The 21,220-nt window shown below is 37.5% G+C and overlaps 1 protein-coding gene across 2 annotated transcripts; it reads left to right on the forward strand.

Moving 5' to 3' along the window:
* The first annotated feature begins 8,401 nt into the window (after positions 1 to 8,401).
* On the forward strand, positions 8,402 to 10,290 carry sf3b5 (splicing factor 3b, subunit 5). 2 transcript variants are annotated; one of them, XM_066696874.1, is made up of 2 exons: positions 8,402 to 8,525; positions 9,317 to 10,290. In XM_066696874.1, exon 2 carries the CDS (start codon positions 9,331 to 9,333, stop codon positions 9,589 to 9,591), a length of 261 nt encoding a protein of 86 aa, XP_066552971.1. In that variant the 5' UTR covers positions 8,402 to 8,525; positions 9,317 to 9,330; the 3' UTR covers positions 9,592 to 10,290. The 2 variants fall into 2 exon arrangements, with proteins under 2 accessions (XP_066552971.1, XP_066552972.1); XM_066696875.1 differs by having other exon boundaries at positions 8,418 to 8,542.
* Positions 10,291 to 21,220: the final 10,930 nt, after the last annotated feature.

The following is a 21,220-nucleotide window of genomic DNA, read 5'->3' on the forward strand; positions in this document are numbered from 1 at the left end:
TGAAGTTTATATTTCTTTTTTTCTGTCCTATCTGAAAGTAACTTCTGTGCTGTATCCTGTTCTGTTTGAATTGCAATCATCTCACATGAACTTTAAATGGATTTTATTGTTGGGCAGCAGAAGTGCTTTACCAGTCTGATACAAAGATAATTGCAGGTTGCACAATTCCCTCGGGCTACTGTTAAAAGGAAGCCCAGGTTTTATTTTACATCCACTCTAAACATAACAAATCCAGAAAATAGACAACCTACACCTCATACCACCAATTTAAAAACAGATCATTAACCCTTCCTTCCCAGCATTCCTCATTATCACCAGTGCAGTCAACCCCTGGGTGACCCCTCACACATCTCCCCTGCCGCTACCTACAACTCACTCCACGGCAGCTTCCTTTATTCCAACCTCTGTCTTAGCTCACTCCTCCACTCCAGAAAGCTGGGTAATATTATTATGAATAAAGTCAACAGGCACAGCACATCTTCCATGATAATCTTATTATCATTGTATCCCTGGATACGAGAGCGGTCTGAAAAGGTTTGGCGCCCGATGAATACAAAACACCAGAAACCGCTGTTTTGCCAGCTGCTTGTGCTTCATTTTCAGAGTTCTCCAAGAGCCGTGCTGAAGAACACTTTCCACGTGTACATGTCCATGTCCTCTGCTTCAGTATCCACTCATCCACACTCTTGGGTACAGTCCTTCTGACGGGTGAGGAAATGTTTTTGATAATATCTAAACTTGTGAGCAGATGGAAAATACAACAGGCTGCACTAGTGCAGATGAAACCCTTGAAATTCAGAACGCTATCTGCTTAAGATGCATACCTCTATTATTTCTAACATTTTTGTTCTATAACACTCAGTAGTGCAAGTCCTCAGAGGTCTTCTTTATTGCCACTTGACCTTTAAGCATCCAGCCATTAACATCCAATAATTAACTTTGGCGAAGAGCTTTAATCTTTACCGCTTTCTGCTAGAAAACAATACAAGCCATGGAGTGTATTCGGCTTCTCCCATTAACAGTTATTGTCCGTGAGATATTTTAGATGTAAATATATTCAGTATTCTGTTAACCAGACTGTGGCATTAGACAAACACATCAGACAAACACAAATACCAAACCCAGTACTGCATTTTGAGACTTTCCACTGGGTAGACACAAACATGTGGCCAGAGAATCATTCCTGACAGGTAAAGGGTGGTTTTGAAGTTTTGAATGAGTTTGAAAGTTGCACTTTGCAAATTAAGTCTTCCCATAATTTCCTTCCATTTTAAACCTTTCCAAAAACATCATGTGACATATGTTCACTTTGGTTCCTCAATATTGTATTTACTTTCCAAACTTTAAGTTGATTAAGGGTCCTAACCCTTTGCCTTGTATGACCAACACATTCACATACAAAAGTAGCTTCAATCTCTTACTGTTCATGTTTTTTTCATGTCAACTCACAATTACAAGGTTACTAAAACAGCAGAAGCAACACATGAGGAAGAATAAAGATAAACTTATTGAAAACCTCTACCTGTTCTTTCCTTCAGATATGTAAATGTTACTTGCATAGAAAGGGGGAAGTGTCCATCAGTGTGGGTTTTCTTTATGTAAATGTGTTAGTTACCTGGGTAAATCTACTCGTCTGTCAAGTTGCGAGATTCCCTTTATGTTTCCTTTAATCGTGTTTCACAAAATCCGCTGAAGACAATCAAGTCAATGCACTGTTCAGTTTCACGCTGGGGTTAATTAATGCATTTCCTGAAACTGGCCACTGAGCTTAAACTTAATTAATGAGTCAATTGTCCATTTATGTCAAAGTTGATCTACCAAAAAAGGGCACTCTTAAATGGGAGGGAGGGAGCTTTAAGATTTGGTTGGCTTGCCACAGGAGGTTAGCTGCTGTTCATTTCCTACAGAAATATATTTTGTGTGATGTTATAAGTCTGTATCTGCAGAATCTACCAGAGATGGTTAACTTTATTACTTATATATATATATATATATATATATATATACACTCACCTAAAGGATTATTAGGAACACCATACTAATACTGTGTTTGACCCCCTTTCGCCTTCAGAACTGCCTTAATTCTACGTGGCATTGATTCAAAAAGGTGCTGAAAGCATTCTTTAGAAATGTTGGCCCATATTGATAGGATAGCATCTTGCAGTTGATGGAGATTTGTGGGATGCACATCCAGGGCACGAAGCTCCCGTTCCACCACATCCTAAAGATGCTCTATTGGGTTGAGATCTGGTGACTGTGGGGGCCAGTTTAGTACAGTGAACTCATTGTCATGTTCAAGAAACCAATTTGAAATGATTCGACCTTTGTGACATGGTGCATTATCCTGCTGGAAGTAGCCATCAGAGGATGGGTACATGGTGGTCATAAAGGGATGGACATGGTCAGAAACAATGCTCAGCTAGGCTGTGGTATTTAAACGATGCCCAATTGGCACTAAGGGGCCTAAAGTGTGCCAAGAAAACATCCCCCACACCATTACACCACCACCACCAGCCTGCACAGTGGTAACAAGGCATGATGGATCCATGTTCTCATTCTGTTTACGCCAAATTCTTACTCTACCATCTGAATGTCTCAACAGAAATCGAGACTCATCAGACCAGGCAACATTTTTCCAGTCTTCAACTGTCCAATTTTGGTGAGCTTGTGCAAATTGTAGCCTCTTTTTCCTATTTGTAGTGGAGATGAGTGGTACCCGGTGGGGTCTTCTGCTGTTGTAGCCCATCCGCCTGTACGTGTTGTGGCTTCACAAATGCTTTGCTGCATACCTCGGTTGTAACGAATGGTTATTCCAGTCAAAGTTGCTCTTCTATCAGCTTGAATCAGTCGGCCCATTCTCCTCTGACCTCTAGCATCAACAAGGCATTTTCGCCCACAGGACTGCCGCATACTGGATGTTTTTCCCTTTTCACACCATTCTTTGTAAACCCTAGAAATGGTTGTGCGTGAAAATCCCAGTAACTGAGCAGATTGTGAATTACTCAGACCGGCCCGTCTGGCACCAACAACCATGCCACGCTCAAAATTGCTTAAATCACCTTTCTTTCCCATTCAGACATTCAGTTTGGAGTTCAGGAGATTGTCTTGACCAGGACCACACCCCTAAATGCATTGAAGCAACTGCCATGTGATTGGTTGGTTAGATAATTGCATTAATGAGAAATTGAACAGGTGTTCCTAATAATCCTTTAGGTGAGTGTATATATATATATATATAATTTATTTTTTATTTTTTTTACAATATTTTGTGCTTTTTTATATGTATAATCTGCCTCAGAGTTAAATCAGTTTTCAAGATTCACCAGATGTGTTGGATTCATGCCAGCTTCTGACACTCAAACAGAACATTGTCATCTGCAGAAAACAGCCCAAATTATTCCATGGGGAAATTTAATAATTATATCCTTGATATTGCTTTCAGCTTTCCGTACTTTGAACATCATATGTTTTATTTTGCAATATGGCCCGAGCAATATTAAATAAATAGTCATGGGGGGGGGGGGGAATTGCACAATATAAACATCCCATTTAAGGAGAGATAAGGAACCAGTGAGTATAGAAAGAGAGTGAATTGTATGTTTACTGATATTCTCCATTTTCAGGTGAACCGTAATTTTCTGTACAATTAATTAGTGCATTTCTAACCAGCATCATATTTGGTATATTTGACTCAACTAATATAGCAAACTACTCCTTATTCTCAAATACTGTAACAGATTTGTCATAACTTACTAATGTGATGCTGATATGGGTAGGGGAGGACTGCAAGTAGTATTTGTAGGTGACAAACTTGTGGTTAACTAAAAAGGAAAGTGTTTTTTTATTATTATTTTTTTTAATACTGAAGTACTGAATACTGCATACTGTCAAGTACCCTAAGGACTATTTTTTAAATGTTGGAAATAAGTTATTTCAAATATGAGATTGAAATGGAAATCAGAAATTGCCAGTAAAAAGAAAGGCAACAAGACAAACCCTACAGCCCAAGAACAACATCTGAATAAATTAAATGTAATGAAGGTTACATGGTTGCAAAGGAAAGAAAGAATTCCCAAGCAATCCAGACATTGACCCACTCCCTGCTGAGTAAAAGTCTGTATGAGAGTTTATATTAGAGCTGTTGCACAGGGGAGGATTTATATAGTGCCAGATTTATTCTGGAAAATCTCCAGCCAAGGATATTAGAGAACTGGACATCTGTGAATCTTTAACTTATTCAGAAATCATAATCAGAATTGATACTCACATTAGACCAGTGATAAAATGATCAATAGACATTACAAACCACAAATTAAAATGCATCTCTTTAAATTTTTCATTTTACATTTTATTGATGAATTATCAGATGCATCAACAATGGGATTTGTATGCATTCCAAAGCATCTTAAATTATGGACACTAAAGGACAGCTTTCATATTTCCTGGCCCAATTTTCACCTTATTTTGCACAAAAGTACTTTTGTACAAAATGCTGATGATCAGAGCCTTCTTCCCTATTGAAATGTAAAATGTTAACCTTAGATGAAGAAGGAAGGAGCCGTGTTTCATTTCCTCTTGAGGGGCAAGGTCTCAGAAGCATGGGAGAAAGCTGATTACATTTTATTATAAAAAACGGAACAACTGTATTTTCTTATTCCTCATGGTATTACTACTGCCAGTCAACCTGTTCAAAGTGTTTTCCTTGAAGCTTCTTTTTAAATAACCCCCCAACGAAATAAGTTCAGCAGTCTCTTTTTTTTAAGATCTAGGGATACATTACAAGCAGTACAGTAGGTACATATGGATGAATGGCTTTCCAAAATCACCTTTGAAATCATCCTGATTTACAGGTACCTGGCTACATTGCAAGAAAAAAGGCATACAAATAAAGTAGCAACATTTTTGTTCATTTTGAAAAATATAAAGTATCTGTTTACCTCAATTTTCATGACACATACTTTGTGATAGTCATCACAATTATAGTATTATAAGGCTATTACATTATTTATTTTACTCTTCTGATTCCTGCATTAACGTATACCTCCTAAGCCCACAAATGAACACAATTCCTGCTGAGTTAAGGCAGGGAGAGTATTACAAAATTGCTATTTCTCTGTCTCTTGCCGAATATTAGTCCACCTCTGTGGCTGGGGCCTGGGTAACCGATGGCACTATGTGAAATGCAACAGCCTGAAGACAAAATGACAAGAACGGCCTACTAAATAAGCCACTACACTTCCTTCACACGCATTAAATAATGCCTGTCCCTCCTGCGGCAAGCCCACCAGCTCCTCAAATCCCTCACATTTCAGAGGCTGTACAATTACACTGTTCATCTCACAAGAGCAGTGTTTTTTCTCCCCTCTCTCTCTCCCTCTCTTCATGTACCAGTACATGAGCACTGCAATGCTTGTAAGAATATACTTTCCACAGCTTTGAATTCAAGCCATTTATTTTCCAGTTCTATCAGACAGATGAAATACACAAACAATCCATACTGTGCACTTTCACCAGAATAAATGGACATTTCTCCCCAGAGCAATTACCTTAATCTTAGGTGGGCAATAACTGTAAAAAAAGACAGATCTTAAAGAAGACTTTTTTCCATTTAATCGTTTAAGAATGTGATGCACTGCATTGCCTTACTGTAATTTAACCTATGCAATCAACACCGCAGTCAAATTCCTTTATTTATTTATTGCCTTTAAAGTACAGCTGATTTCAGATATATTCTGACAATTCTGTTTTTACCCAGTTCTGAACCTGAATAGTCCAACAAAAGTCTTCAGTAGTTTTCCTTTGAAGCTTCAGAGAAGGTTAAATGGTGGTTTTGTCTCAAGGTTACACATATAATGCTCTTCTTGCAATGCAAAATAAATACTAGATCATATTGTAAGAAAGTAAAATAGAAAAAGAAAAGAAAAAGGCAGACATTCAAAAATAGCTTCAAAGCCACTGATAAAATTCCAACAATCAAGTTACATCAAAGCAGGCAGCTTTTTTCCAAACACAAAAATGCTCGCTGACATTTTTGAAGGAAAAATTCATTTATGTACGAGAACAACAGGTGAGCGGACAGCTTCACTATTTAGTGTAAGGATTCAGTTTTCTGTTTTGGAAAAAAACAGAATATGAACAAATGGAAATGTAAGCTGGTCTTTTAGCAATTCAAGCTTTCCACTTTGCTGTAACCTTGGAGAAATGTGGTACTTATTTGACACTGTAATCTTCTAAACCAATGAACTGCACACAGACCTTTTAATTTCCAGCACACTTGCTTTAACTCTCAAACATCTGCTCTCAAATGGACGGTGATTTATTTTGCAATAAGATTGGGGGGGAGGAATCATGATCATGAATCAAGGAAATGCCTTTGGATACACAGTAGTCGTAATGAATTCATGAAAAAAAAAAATCTAAGGCTCAAAGGCACCTGGCACACAACAGGGATCATATATGTGTAGTGAGCAAAGGAAACCCAGAAAACAGACCATTCCTGGAAAACACCAGCACACAGTCAGAGAGTGATGTTGCCCAGACTGGAACCATTGACCTAGCCATTGTCAGACCCCAAAATGCACCAACAACAGATGCTTTTTTTACATTGAGCTGCACCTTCTATTCAGATCATCTGGCAACTCATAAGCCCCTGACTTTTGAAAGCTTTCTGACAGCAAACACATACATGTTTTAAAAACTCCTTCACTAATGGATTCCATAAAACATAAACCAAAGACCTTTCTGTATATATTTACATTGTTTTCTTATTATCCCCAGCAACAGACAAATTCATTCTGGATACATTTTTCTGTTTTCTTTGTTTATTATAATACAATTGCCATATTCCAGTTGGACAGAGAGGTTGTTATAATTATAAAGCTACATAACTTGTGAATTCTGAAGAACATACACCAGTGTTCACAATTATAGTGTCTTAAAAGAACTGAAAGAAAAAAGAAACAAATATTAGTTGCTTTAGGCTTCATGAATTATATGCAGCCAGATACTATTTGCCAGTTCTTAAAAATATTATGATAGGATTGAATGCACAGCATTAAAATACTGTATTCAAGAACATCTAGAAGTACAGTAAGTACTTGTATTAAGGAGACAAACCTGTTAAAAATGTATAAAACAGTTTCACTATAACAAGTCAGGTAATTAGGAGACTTCACTGTGTTTTCCAGTTTATTACATAAGCTGTAGTGTACCTGTACTATGATTTGTATGCCCATGTGTATTTCTTCAGGGTTTTACATTTATAGACACATGGACAAAACATTAGCTGTTCAAATACAAAAATATGAGAAGATAAAAAAAATTGAGAAGAGCTATTTGTGCTACACACAGTCTTGTCTAGATGGAAGTGGTGCCCTGTTAAAGTGAATTAATTATATTTGTTCAGTAATAAAACAACCTTGGAGACGAGTTTAAAAAACAGCAAGTGTTATGGTAAAGAGTTCAGAGAAACTACAGTACATCTAGCTAATGGTGCCCATATACTTTCCTTGCAGCATTTTACTGTTCATTACTATAGCAACAGCAGGAAAAGAAAAGAAAAAACTAAATCCATAACAATATTAAGTACTTTACTGCAAAACTGCTATAACAATTGTTCTGGGAATCCAGAAGGTTAAACTATATTGTTCTTGTTTTCTTGACATTTCAAAACACACACACCATAATATATGACTGTCTTATAATAATCTAGACTATTATCTCCACTGAACAAGATTATATAATTAATGTATGCATATATATATATATATATATATATATATATATATATAATCTAAACTTGTTCAGTGGAGATAAGTCTAGATTTTTAGGAGACAAACTTGACTGATTTGTGTAAAATAAAAACTTCAACCATAAAGTTTGGAGATGCTGGATGTCTGTATTTAACACTATAGTTTCTCTACGTTGACTGCTTATTTAACCCACCTTACTAATAAAATATGAATGTTGTTTGTGTTGACATACTTCTATGTAAACAAAAATAAATACGGCTCCTTCAGGTATTGATGGATGATTAAAATGTATAGAATATTTTAATTAAAATATGATTAAGTCATTAAAGCAACAAGTTGGAGATAATGATTATTGCTATTAACAATAATTTTGATTAAAAGTATTCAATCGCCACTATTAGGCTTTCCGATTCGTTGATTCTACATTCAGTAAAATATTGTTAAGTGTGAATAACAATGCAGTGAATAAGTAAATAACACTTATATTGATTATGTATCTCGTCGAAACAATTATGTAGTCAAATTCATCATTGCGCAAGGTCAGAATCATTTAACTGCATGAATATATCAATTAATAAACAATGTACAAACAAAGTCCCATCACCTTGCTGAATAAAACTACAGCGTTTCGCTTCTTTCGTAATTGACTGCTGTGTTTGTCCATTTACGCTTGCCGTAGAACGGCTTAACACGTAAGAGAAGAGTAGACGGAAACGGTACATCTGCTCATCTTGCCCGGAGATTTTATTTGCTTCTCTTCTAAATTATCACTTGGTAAGGTTTTACTTAAAGTAAGTTAAATACATCAGGTTTAAACTGTGCACACGTCTGCCGTTTCTGCAAAGGAAAGGTTTGTTCTGCTCACGAGTGACTGTAGGGAAGTTTCGCGGATAAAACAAAGCTAACTGATCGCCATCTTGCGTAGCTTCAGATAGGTCTGTTACTAACTTTGCAACTCTCCGATCTGAGTATTACTTACAGTATGCGTTACATTATGTTCTATGTTCGTAACGTTGGTTGCCTTACTTGCTTTTCGACCTTACTGTGAACGTAAAAACGATAACAAATTGCAGACACAACACTAACGTTATTCACTGGATTAGTCACATGCATATAAGAAATAATGCGTCTTGTAAACAAAATGTATTAAATCCACGTGTATAGTTATAGCTAACCTTATTTTAGCCCATTCCGGCGAGCCCGAACACAGCTGCTGTGAGATAGTTTGAGATCGCAAAGCATTACTATTCCCAGTAATTTCTGAACTTAATGTTAGGCTCAAAACTTGTTTTCCAGACTGTTACAGTAGAGGCCTGTAATATCAGCCTTTATACAGCATCCCAAGGTTACCTGAATCCATGGCGAGCCACTGGCCATTTTGCACTGCATTACAGTGAAAGCTCGAGTGGCCATTCCAGTTCTCCCTCCCACTGCGAGACAACGTGGCGACTAGTTGGCCCAAACATTTGTGCTGTGACAGATTTGCTTTTTATGAGCCACCTAATTGCAAAAAACTCTTAAATCAGGTTTTAAATGCCGTTTGTTTCCTTCTTCTTTTACCCCAGTTGGACAATTGAAAATGACGGACCGCTACAACATCCACAGTCAACTGGAGCATTTGCAGTCCAAGTACATCGGGACGGGCCACGCAGACACCACCAAGTGGGAATGGCTGGTAAACCAGCACAGGGACTCCTACTGCTCTTACATGGGCCACTTCGACCTGCTCAACTATTTCTCCATCTCGGAGAATGAAAGCAAAGCCCGGGTCCGCTTCAACCTGATGGAGAAAATGCTGCAGCCTTGTGGTCCCCCTGCGGACAAACCAGATGACGCTTAGAGACCGGACATAGGACCTGGCCGAAAACTGACATTTTCAGAACGGCACCAAGTGCTCATTACTGTTAATGAACCGTCATTATTTAGCTTTTTGTTCCAATGTAACTTTTTATTTTAACCCCTCAAAAAACATGGACTCACCCCCCCCCCCTCAACTAAACAGGTTATAATTGTTAAATGGTAGTAGTGGATGACCTTCAATATTGTATTTTTTAGTTTGCAATAAGTTAATATTGAATCATATGGGCTCTTATTTGCCATTCTATTATGATTAAATCTTCAGTTTTATTTGGGGATATATTTATATCAGTGTTCGAAGTTTACAAGCTGTTTGTCCAAGGTATGGCCAGTGGATTACAGGAGGCTAACTAATGTATTGGCAGTGCTCATAAAATTAATTCATAAAACTGCAAAATTATGACCTTTCTATTAGACTACAGTTGGATGGGATTCTTCATTATTCAAGTTGTCAAGTCACTTAGGAATCAAATAAATGTGAATGTCTTGCCACAAAGTGTCCAAGGGGCCCAATGCAATGAGGCATATTAATGAGTCAAAACAGAAGTAGTTGTCACATTATTATAGTCTAATTGTTGCACTGCTATTTCTCAACAAAAGCCACAAAATCCATCAGTTAAAAAGCATCTGTTCAACTGTTTATAATTAGTTGACATATTAAAGGTAATGTCCTGCTTTGCAATTGTTACTCATTTTTTGTTGGATGGTAATTAACTGACACCCCAAAAATAATTTATTGCAAGTAGCCTACACCTGCTAGCCTACACATGCATTGTATTCTCATTGGATATAAGAATCACGTTTTATGGAGAGATACAGCAGCCTTTGTGGAGATAACACCAATTTTCTTATTAGCTGAGAGCTGTGAATGCTTCTGTGCCTGTCATTTACATAGCTATTATGTTTTCATCTCGATGTTTTTGAACATAGTGCATTGACAGCAAAAGAAATTTGCAATGATGGGATTATTATTCTGTCTAAAAGGGTCACTCAATATTCTTACAGGTTTGTCAGTAATTTCATCTGTCTGGATCAGTATAATCGGTGTAGCATCAGGGTACTGACATAATTTATGACAATGATTCTGTGCATATTTTTAATCGGTGTGGGATAATAACCGTAGTAGTTGAGAGGAAACTTTTACTCGATGATTATAGCTATCAAACAGAATTGATTTTCAAGCGAGCCAAACTATTACTGTTTATTTGCAATTCAGTTCTTTATGTGTTACAATAATAATTGCAACTGCCCCCCCCCCAGAGAAAAGTCAATATTTTCATTTCTATCCTGATAATTACACCTAGACTACAAAGGTGAAAGACAGTTTTTTTATTTTAACATCAAAAGACCTGACTTTTCCAAAGAACATGAATTACTCCTAAATAACAATTTCCATTTTACATGTCCAGAGACCCTACTGTAATTCCCACCACCACTAATGTAATAATATAGGCACACATGGTACAAAATAGTGTTTTTTCCATTCACATGGATTAACTGAAATGAAATTCATGGGACCTTTGCTGATGCCATGTCTTGGCATTTAAATTATGCTGACATGATTGTTTACCACCAACACCAACATGAGCACTGCATGGTTACCATTGTTTTGGGAGTTTTCTTTTCCCCGACATTGTATTTGTTGCATTGCTTTGTGGGATATCTAGTTATCTAGGTTATAGAATGCAGGCATAATTTACTGCCTTAATCCTTCGGTTTCCTCTTTAAAAAAATCTGCACTGCTTAGAAACATATTTAACTACACCCACAAATTCCTTTCTTAAGTTATTCTTTAAAATATACCCTACACTTTAAATTATACCTAAAGTTTGTTTGTGGTACCTCACATACTACAGTGTAACATTGCCCACACACTTCAACTGGCAAGCAAAAACATGAAATTGTAAGATTGGTTCTTTTAGTTTTTTGCACACAGTGAAAGCGCTTTGCTTATCTGAAGCTTCAAAATTTGTATAAGGGATTCAATTAAGATGAAAAAAGTATGATTTTATCAAACGTTTCTTGTGTCGTATATAGTGAGTCACTTCCTAAAAAATGATAGCTGCCTGAATGCTAAAAGCAAATAGCTATTTTTTAACATACAAATTCATTATTCACTGACAACAGATAATGATCTGAACACCAAATGATACATTTTGCACTGCACTCACATTAAAAAATAAAAAAATGTTGATAAATAAAATCTTATTGCCATATCAGGCACATTCATATGACTAAATCAAAGTACTTCGATGAGTGTTTGACATTATAGAATAATTTTATCAGTTTTCATTCTGATCATCATACTTGTTTTGACATGACATCTCCATTCTGTTTCACCCCAATTGATTTTTGTGATAGATCGTAATAAATGTCAGTAGTTATTTAGATCGGGTTTTAAATGAAATGTCATAACTCCTGGGGAAAGCAATCTCCTGTGCTTTAATCAACACCTTTTAATTCATAAGTCTTAAATAAAGATGTGACGAATTCCACATCAATTTCAGCCACACCAAATGTCACACATTTTAACCCCTGATTCTACCACAGTCAGTAATATGACAGTTTTAAAAAATTTAAATCAAACAGTTATTCTCCTTACCTAACAAAAATGTCAAAGACTTTATTTCTTCTCAAGCTGATAGCATGGTGCACGTTTGGCCTAATGTCTTTCAGCATTTAAAAGCAGCAAATGTAAAGTCCACATTATTATTAATAATAATATTTATTATAATGTTTAAAAATAATTCTGAGCAATTCATAATTCACAAACACTTAAAAAATATTGACTTTTTTTGTAAACTGCTTGTCATTACTCAGATTGGTGCCTGTGTCAGTTTATTCATAATTAAAAACATTAAAAAATTGAAAATAATACTAATAGAATGACGCAAGTGTGACTTTTCAGCCCAAATACCTAAAATAAATGAATGAATACTCAGAGTCTGTTAGTATTGTGCAATTCCTGACATTTCATTAAACCAAATGCGATGGCTGGCATAACTAATCAGAAATGTAGTGAAAAGTTAACTTTGCCATGTGTGATTTCGATTAACGTGAAAAATGTCCAGCTCCTATCTACCATCTATATATATATATATATATATATATATATATATATATCGCCAAGCAGCTTGGTGAGAAGGTGACAACAGTTGGTGCGATTATTGGCAAATGGAAGAAACACAAAATAACTGTCAGTCTCCCTCGGTCTGGGGCTCCATGCAAGATCTCACCTCGTGGAGTTTCAATGATCATGAGAACGGTGAGGAATCAGCCCAGAACTACAGGGGAGGATCTTGTTAATGATCTCAAGGCAGCTGGGACCATTGTCACCAAGAAAACAATTGGTAACACACTACGCCGTGAAGGACTGAAATCCTGCAGCGCCCGCAAGGTCCCCCTGCTCAAGAAAGCACATGTACAGGCCCGTCTGAAGTTTGCCAATGAACATCTGAATGATTCAGAGGAGGACTGGGTGAAAGTGTTGTGGTCAGATGAGACCAAAATCGAGCTCTTTGGCATCAACTCAACTTGCCGTGTTTGGAGGAGGAGGAATGCTGCCTATGACCCCAAGAACACCATCCCCACCGTCAAACATGGAGGTGGAAACATTATGCTTTGGGCGTGTTTTTCTGCTAAGGGGACAGGACAACTGCTCCGCATCAAAGGGACGATGGACAGGGCCATGTACCATCAAATCTTGGGTGAGAACCTCCTTCCCTCAGCCAGGGCATTGAAAATGGGTCGTGGATGGTATTCCAGCATGACAATGACCCAAAACACACAACCAAGGCAACAAAGGAGTGGCTCAAGAAGAAGCACATTAAGGTCCTGGAGTGGCCTAGCCAGTCTCCAGACCTTAATCCCATAGAAAATCTGTGGAGGGAGCTGAAGTTTCGAGTTGCCAAACGTCAGCCTTGTAACCTTAATGACTTGGAGAGGAATTCTCTGTGCTTTTTATGCTTATAGCAGGGGCTAGGGAACAGAACATGCAGTTTTACTTTGAGTCTGATGTCTGCTGAGTAATGGACTGAAAAACCGCTTGTTACAGGTTCATCTTGTGTGCTACTTGGTACAAAGCAGCACTGAAAGACAAGAAAATGCTGTTCCCTTCAAGAAGACAAACCGTTTTCGGGGACCTTGCCAGAAAATTCTATTGGGGCAGGGAACACTGCACTTCAAAGCAATACAGGTAGAGTGTTGCATTCCCTTCATAAGTATCTCTGGAGGCTTCCTAATGGGTCGAGCTAGAAGGAACTGTGAGGTGGCACAGATATTGAATAGCAAGCATCTCAAGAGCCTTGTCAGTCAGTCTGTCCCTATAGCCTTCATCATTAAAACATATCCTGTTTATTGATTGACCCACTGGATCACCCCAAAATATTTGTGATAATATTACACACACAACCTCTTGGCGCTTGGAAAGTAGTGTTAATTAACCTCAAGACGCTGTTGGCCCCACCAGGTCCCAAGATTCATGCTCAAATTCAAGATATCAATCTCCTGCCTGCCACAGGCCCCTATTTTGCCAGAAACGTATCTGTCATGCCACAGTATTGCTTCCCACCCCGCAATGTTCTTCAAAATGATTTCAATTGTTTTTCATGTATTTATCAGGTGTACTTGGCCAGGACAATTAAGTAGGCATGCACTGGCTAAAAACTAAACACTTTATGCATGTCCCCTTATTCACAACTCTATTTCCAAGTTATTATTAGTGGCAGTTGCTGTAACTCATTGGTAAACTGATGTAGGCCTATAGATCCACAGACAGAAAGAGGGAAAGACTGAGGAAGAATACAGTAAAATACACATTCACCATATATCACGTATGAATGAAACTGTCTAACACCTCAGGTAAGTCTGCTTTAAATGACATTAATATAACAAATATCGCAAATATAAATCTGGGTTTGTAAACTTACCTTGTTGAAGAAGGCTCTAGACGTGCCGGCGTCCTCTTGTAAACATAAGTCATTTGCTGACCAATACTTGATACAAAGGCCCATTGTTTGACCGTTCAAGCACAAGATACACTATGAACTCGGTTATATTTCGTATAATTTGAATTAGTAAAATAGTTAAAATAGTAAAATAGCCTAAATCATTGAGAAGTGTGGTTGTAAACGCAGTGCACGTCCACAGGGCTGTCATTAGGGGACGCGCGGCGCGAAATCCATCCATTTCAGGTGTTGCGTGCGGCTTTCATAATAAAAGTTAAGTTTTCCTTCACTTTGACAATGTAGACGCTTCATATTATACGGAGAGGAACCCCAGTAAATTATTATAAGGTAAATTATCTTGTCTTTTTTTCCAGAAGGTATTCTTATTTGGATTATAGCCCCGCTATTTGGCTACTGTGTGCTTTGGAGAGATGGAGACAGAAGGGTTTGGAGTCCAAGTTACTTCACCAACGTCAAGGTGCATTGTAATCTACTGCCATACACTTTTGAGTGTCAGTAAATGACAGTAAATGTCATAAATGATCGATTTAAATGATAATTGATGGTTTATACAACCCACTTCTGCAAGTGAAGTGCATGCTGGGTAATAACCACATAAGTTACCTAAGGTCTTACACAGAGGTAATTTAAGACATGGGTTGCAATATCCAGTTATAAGGTTCATGTTGTACTGTGAGAGGGTTTACTCTTCTTTTGTCGCTGATGTGAGAGGAGACAGTAACCCCCCTTCAGGGTTGCAAATCTATTTACCCTTGTATTCACCCTCAGCTGTACAGCCCCAAATTTGGTTTTGTGAGAAAGCTGTTCCTTCTCGAGTCGTAAACTCCAATTTTTCCTTTTTCTATTGCGTTACCCGAGTCCAAAACCCAGCCTCTACAAATCCTGTACAACTCTGGAAACTAATTCAAAGCAGAAGAATAACATGTTTGTTGCTTTTTCGCACCAGTGGTTTAAAAGTCAGGGATCAACAGAAGAGTGATCTGGCTGATGTAATCAATTCTGCTGTGAGCGTGAGTTGGATGCAAGTTGTGTCAGATAGTGGTGTGAGGGAAAATAAGGGATTGCAGATTCTTAATAATATGCATTTGGAAAGTTTTAACAGTTGCTGTTAATCACAAGCACATACAAGCAACATTTTATTGTGTCTCTCTTAGCCCAAACATTGACCTGATATACCAAAGAGCAGTAGTTCCTTTGAGAGTCTCCCATTGCTGGTGCTTGTGTGAGTCATGACATTAAATGGGATTGATGCTTGATATTTTTTCTTGTTCAGAGGTTGTATGAATGCCACAGTTCATGCAGTTTTGCAGTCTTAATACCACAGCGTCTGTAGTAACATTTGTAGGCCTTTAATCTTCATGGAAAGTTGGTTAGGATCCCAACAATGCAACCTGAGGGGAACACTAATGAAAAGTTAAGCGTAAACATGTCTTTTTTTAATGCATATTTGTACCTATTCGTGCACCTTGCAAGCAAGAGTCTATTTTGATCGATTGCGGCAAATCTCCCAGCAGGATGAGGTTACACTCAACTCCATCTGATTGGTTTTCAGATGAAGAGAGCACCACAGCTGTAGCCACCTGAAACTGAGGAGTAATGGTCCGACTAAAGTGCGACTGCTGCACAGCAGTAAACAATGAACAGATTTCAAGAGAACAAATCAAATCAAGATACAATTAAAGATATCTCAAGACTTGGAAGCTTAGGGGAGGAAAAAGTAATAATTAAAAAAAAGAACAACTTTTGAAAGCAACAGGCCATGAAACAAATTGCCCTCCCTTGTACTTTATCGTAATTTGATTATTCTCCCAGCAATTACATTGAAGCAGTTAATTGCGTATAGCATTGTTCAATGAACAGTCACTTTGCATTCTAACTATGAATCCCATTTGGCCAAAAAGCAATCGAAGTTTTATTTAACCTTTTCTTCCTAAGGCAATTGATGCACATGACCGTAAACTTTTGTATTTTTGCTTTTTTGTTCATTGTTTTTTAATTATTACTTTTTTCCTCCCTAAAGATCCCAAGTCTTTAGATATTTGCATCATCTTTAATTGTCTCTCGAATTGATTTGCTTAGAAGTTCTTTAAAGTTAGAATGGCATTGTATTCTATGCAATTATGAGTGCATGATTCAAAACAATTCCATACATAATAATATCCAATAAAATAATGTATTTCTCAAAATCTATACTAGTTATTTGGTGTTAGTCTTTAATCAAAGTCATTGATAATTGAGTGGAGAGGAAATGAAGTGTTCTCTGATCCCAGATAGTGTGGTTTTGGGACCACAACAGACTCTGAAAGACATACCAGGGCCTGGGAACAGAATCCTAAGCATCAGGCAGCATAGTGTAGGCCGTAGTTAATTCTACAGAAATTGAAACATTTTCAGTATCTGTGTCAGTGTTATCACTCAGTGCTGCAACCTCCATCTCATCTCTGTAGCTCTGCTGTTTGCACTAATTGGAAATTTCAGAAGTTTTTACAGCACAGCTAGAGATTTTAATGGAAAGGAAGAGTAAAAAGGTGATGGCGTACATTTGGAAGAAATTAAATACTATTAAAAAGTGTTCTACCCATTTGTCTGAAAAGATAGGAATTTGACCAGTGCTCATCTATAGCTCCGAAACAAGGTCACTAAATGCAAAAATGGTATAGAACTCAAAGAATCATGGAAAGATTTGTGCTTTGGAAAATAAGAGAGAGAAAATAAATAAATGGATCCATGAACACCAAACAGTATGTGACATCAATGAAGTGAAAATGGCAAGCACACTGCAAGAACAGACCAAAGATGTACAAAAGAAGCTATAGAACAGTTCCACAGAGATGGAAAAATACGTAGGAGTGGCCCACATAGAAGATGAAAAGATTAAATCAGAAGCTTTTGCTGGTGTGACCTGTATAAGAGATCCTGTAAATCGAAGGAAAAACAAGATCACCTTCATCGATTTGATAGACTGCATAATTAGTGCATCACACTGTAACAAGCTCTGTCTCACTGTGCATTAACATGTAGTAATTAAAACCACACAGGTCTTAACCAGCAGCCTGAGCAAAGACATCACGTCCAGGCAAGCTTTCCCAATTAATTAATATTTCCTGTTCTTGCACACTGACAAATTTGCTTTCCTCATATTAATATCCCTAAATTAGAAATTACAGTGCGGAGAAAAAGCTACATAAATCAATCTGAAGGGCTGATATCTGCCAAATCGAAATGGCACTGGTTAACTTGGGTTTTGTAACCTCACAGCAACGTAACATTATTCTTTATCTTCTTGCTAAATAACTGCAAAATGATTTTGACATTCACATTCATGCAGACGTTTTTTGAAGCATGTGAGAAATGCTATCTGTCAGATTGATTAAGCTCCTCTGGAGACCAAAGCTGGTACAACGTGTGATTCACATGAAGGGAGAAACGGCAGTAAACAAAACATTTATCAGCAAGGGAGAAGAGGACATTTTGAGACGTCTAATGGAAAATAAAAACAAACACCCAACACAAAGGGGTCTCCACGGATCATGTACTTCTTGAGATGACTGGAAAATGGAGCTTTAGTTAATGATATTGATCCAAAAACACGGTTAATGACTTTAAAGTGACTCAGTCCGTGTGAGTGCCAAGCAGCAGGGATGTTTGAGGGTTTTCTTCTACGTGAATAGCTTGGTAAATTTCTTTCAAGGCTTTCTGCTGCTTGCAATCATTGTCAATCTATTTGTAGGCTACCTTGATGACAAAAACCCATACAGATATAATTTGAATATATGAGAGAAATGACTGATCCTTATATTTTTAATGTGCCAAGACTGCCCCTTTGTGTATATCAAACATATATGGGATGGATCTTATATATATTTAGTCTATAATCCATATATTGTATTTATAGGTGGTGAGGTTATTCCTACAATGTATTTTCATCCTGTAGAATAAGTTTATGGATTAAGGACTAAAATGTATTTAAAATATATTCCACATAAATATACAATATTTAAAATTTACAAAAAAAGGGGCCAAGTTTGGCATAAGTATCATCCATTTCTACCAGATATTTACAATATAGCTGTAACCTATGGGAGAAGGAGTCTATTTGTCTTTAAATATAAAGATTCTGTTTGTGGGGAATTAGATCCTACCATGCATCTTAATCTTTTAACAAAAGTAATAAATGCACAGATTTGTTGCCAGTCGTTTAGTTTTTTTTACACCGTTCTCCAGACTGTCACTGAAAATGCCAATTTCCTTCGCATGGGTCTGAGGCGGACCAGCGGGAAGCATGCGTCTGTTAGTGTTTATAAACTTCATTACGAGATATCAAATTGCTCTGGGGAGCACGTATGGCTTATTGAGAGTAATGGATAATTATCACTTGCATTATCAGAAGGTACTTGTGATAACCAGGTCTTCCAGTTACACGTGTTGTGTTCCTGTTCAAATCTGTATTCTGATCTGAATGCTTCAGCCACTTGAGAGCAGCTCCTATAATTTGCCTGAATTTACAGGAAACTGGTGGCAGCGTGTCAAGGGGATTCCTATCAAAGCTATTAAAGCCTGCTGGCAGTACCCTATAGAGTCGCATATCAGAGTCCTCTATTACTGGGAAGGAGGCAAAATTACAGTCCGTTCTTCTTAGTGGTCTCAAAGAAAATATAAGAACAAGAGCCCAGGAAATAACAGTTAATTCTGTCATGTACCTTTACTGGGACTCCATATAGGTTGGCAACTATTAGAATTTAACTTGTATTTCTTGCATATCTGGCTGATTGTTTTGCACATTCCACAAATCACATAGGATTTGACAGTGTTCATCCCACACAAATCAATGTATTCTGTATTGCTAGATAATGATCTGCTGTTTGTCTAGTCATTATATTGCATGGATACCTCAGAACTGTGTCCCTGGAAACAAATTGTATTCTGGTCTGAGCTTTCTCAAATAAACTCAGGGTTTTAATTACGCAAAACTAAAAAAAGAGCTGATAGGCTTTTTTTTTAATTGTATTTGGAGAAAAGATTATATAACAACTCCAACTCTGTCAGTGCGCATCCAACTGATACGTCATGACAATTGCAATGTCAAATTGAATGGCCTATTGCCATTAAGTTTATACCGTACCTCTCACTTAAAGCTCTGAATACAATCATTCCACCTATCAATAATACAAGACACTCTCAAAGTAGCAGAAAATAGACCTTGAGAAACCTTTGAAAACTGAAATGTATCTCTTCAGTTCAGTAGTTCACTGTACTGGCCAAAAGATAAATAATACAACCTTGATTGAAAACAAGCCATCTTCACTTGGTCCAGCACTGAAAGACAAACTTCTTACTCAGAAGATCTGTATCTTCTTGGTGGGCTGAGCAGTAGACAGTTTTTTGTCTGTCATGCTAAATTTCCCCCCCATTCCATTTTGCATTAAGTGTATACACAATTGCTGAAATATAACTGGACCACTGCCAGATAAGGCTAAACATCAATTGCATTTTTAACACAAGGATTAGACTGCAGTTTTTTTAGTATACTTCCTCCAAACCTTACCTCAATCACATTTCAGCAGTGGACTAGATTTGAGGTTTGAATTTGTATAATTTTTTTGTTTAGGAGAGTTTTTATTTACTGCAGATCCCCTTAACCTCTGATGGGTTAAAGTTGGGTGCTGGAAAACTGTGACCTCATGCAAGTTGCAAGTTTTACAACTGCAGTTATGCCTCCTGTAAGCTTAAGCTGACCTGGCTTCAGCAATCATTTAAACTTTTACTTGCCAAAATGGCGGCTGAGTCAGGTGACATGGCCCTCGTTGACAATGATTCGGCAGGCCGTGCTTGCAGCGGTGTGGAGAGACTTCATGTTATCGATACATTCATCAGGAGTTAATAAAGTGTTGGTTAACTGCGTGATTGGTTTTCTAGCCAGCATAACCCCAGGAATCTGATCCCGCTGTGATTGTTGAGCGTCCGATGATTAAAGCACTCGAGGAAGAAAATAACAAAACAAAACATAACTCAACTTGCCAACACTTGCCTGATTGTATTGAATACAACTGATGAACAGCCCTTAATAGAAATGGTGTCAACATACAAATCAGGGCTTTGGGAGTCTGCTGAAACAGCCTGGGAATCTGTAGGCGAAAGCCTTAGGATAGGATCTTTACCTTGCACTCCTGAGATTTGACATGTCTGGGGCATTTCCAAGCTCTTGGAGGGTACTATCTTGAATGTAAATTGCTTGGGGACACAGGTGAGCACGAGTTCCATTACCAGGAAAAGTCTAAATGGAGCAACGGGTCCTTCATTTATTATTGCTGTGAAGTTTATAGAGAACTATAATTGAATTATACTGGTGATCTCTGTGGGGTTTTCCAAGTTTTGCTCATTTTTGCCTACAGGTTGGATATGAATGACCTGAGGTGTGGAAAATGGACACACTGTGGCCTTGGCTTTGTATACAAGAAGCTTTTTGGCTCACCTAACTCTGACTGGCCAAACCAAAGTTCACGACCAAAGAAGACAAGGAACTGGAGAATACATAATAATTGAGCCCAGATCAAAGAATGCAACAGATTTAGTAAATTAATGTGACCAATCAAATTGTAGACAGGACGTTAACACCCTAATATTGATGATGGCTACTTTCTTCAG

This window comes from Amia ocellicauda, chromosome 23 (genome assembly GCF_036373705.1).
Source record: "Amia ocellicauda isolate fAmiCal2 chromosome 23, fAmiCal2.hap1, whole genome shotgun sequence".
In the NCBI taxonomy this organism is placed as follows: domain Eukaryota; kingdom Metazoa; phylum Chordata; class Actinopteri; order Amiiformes; family Amiidae; genus Amia; species Amia ocellicauda.

Coding starts and splice junctions, on each gene's coding strand:
- sf3b5 (XM_066696874.1), top strand. CDS start 9,331: ATGACGGACCGCTACAACATCCACAGTCAACTGGAGCATTTGCAGTCC.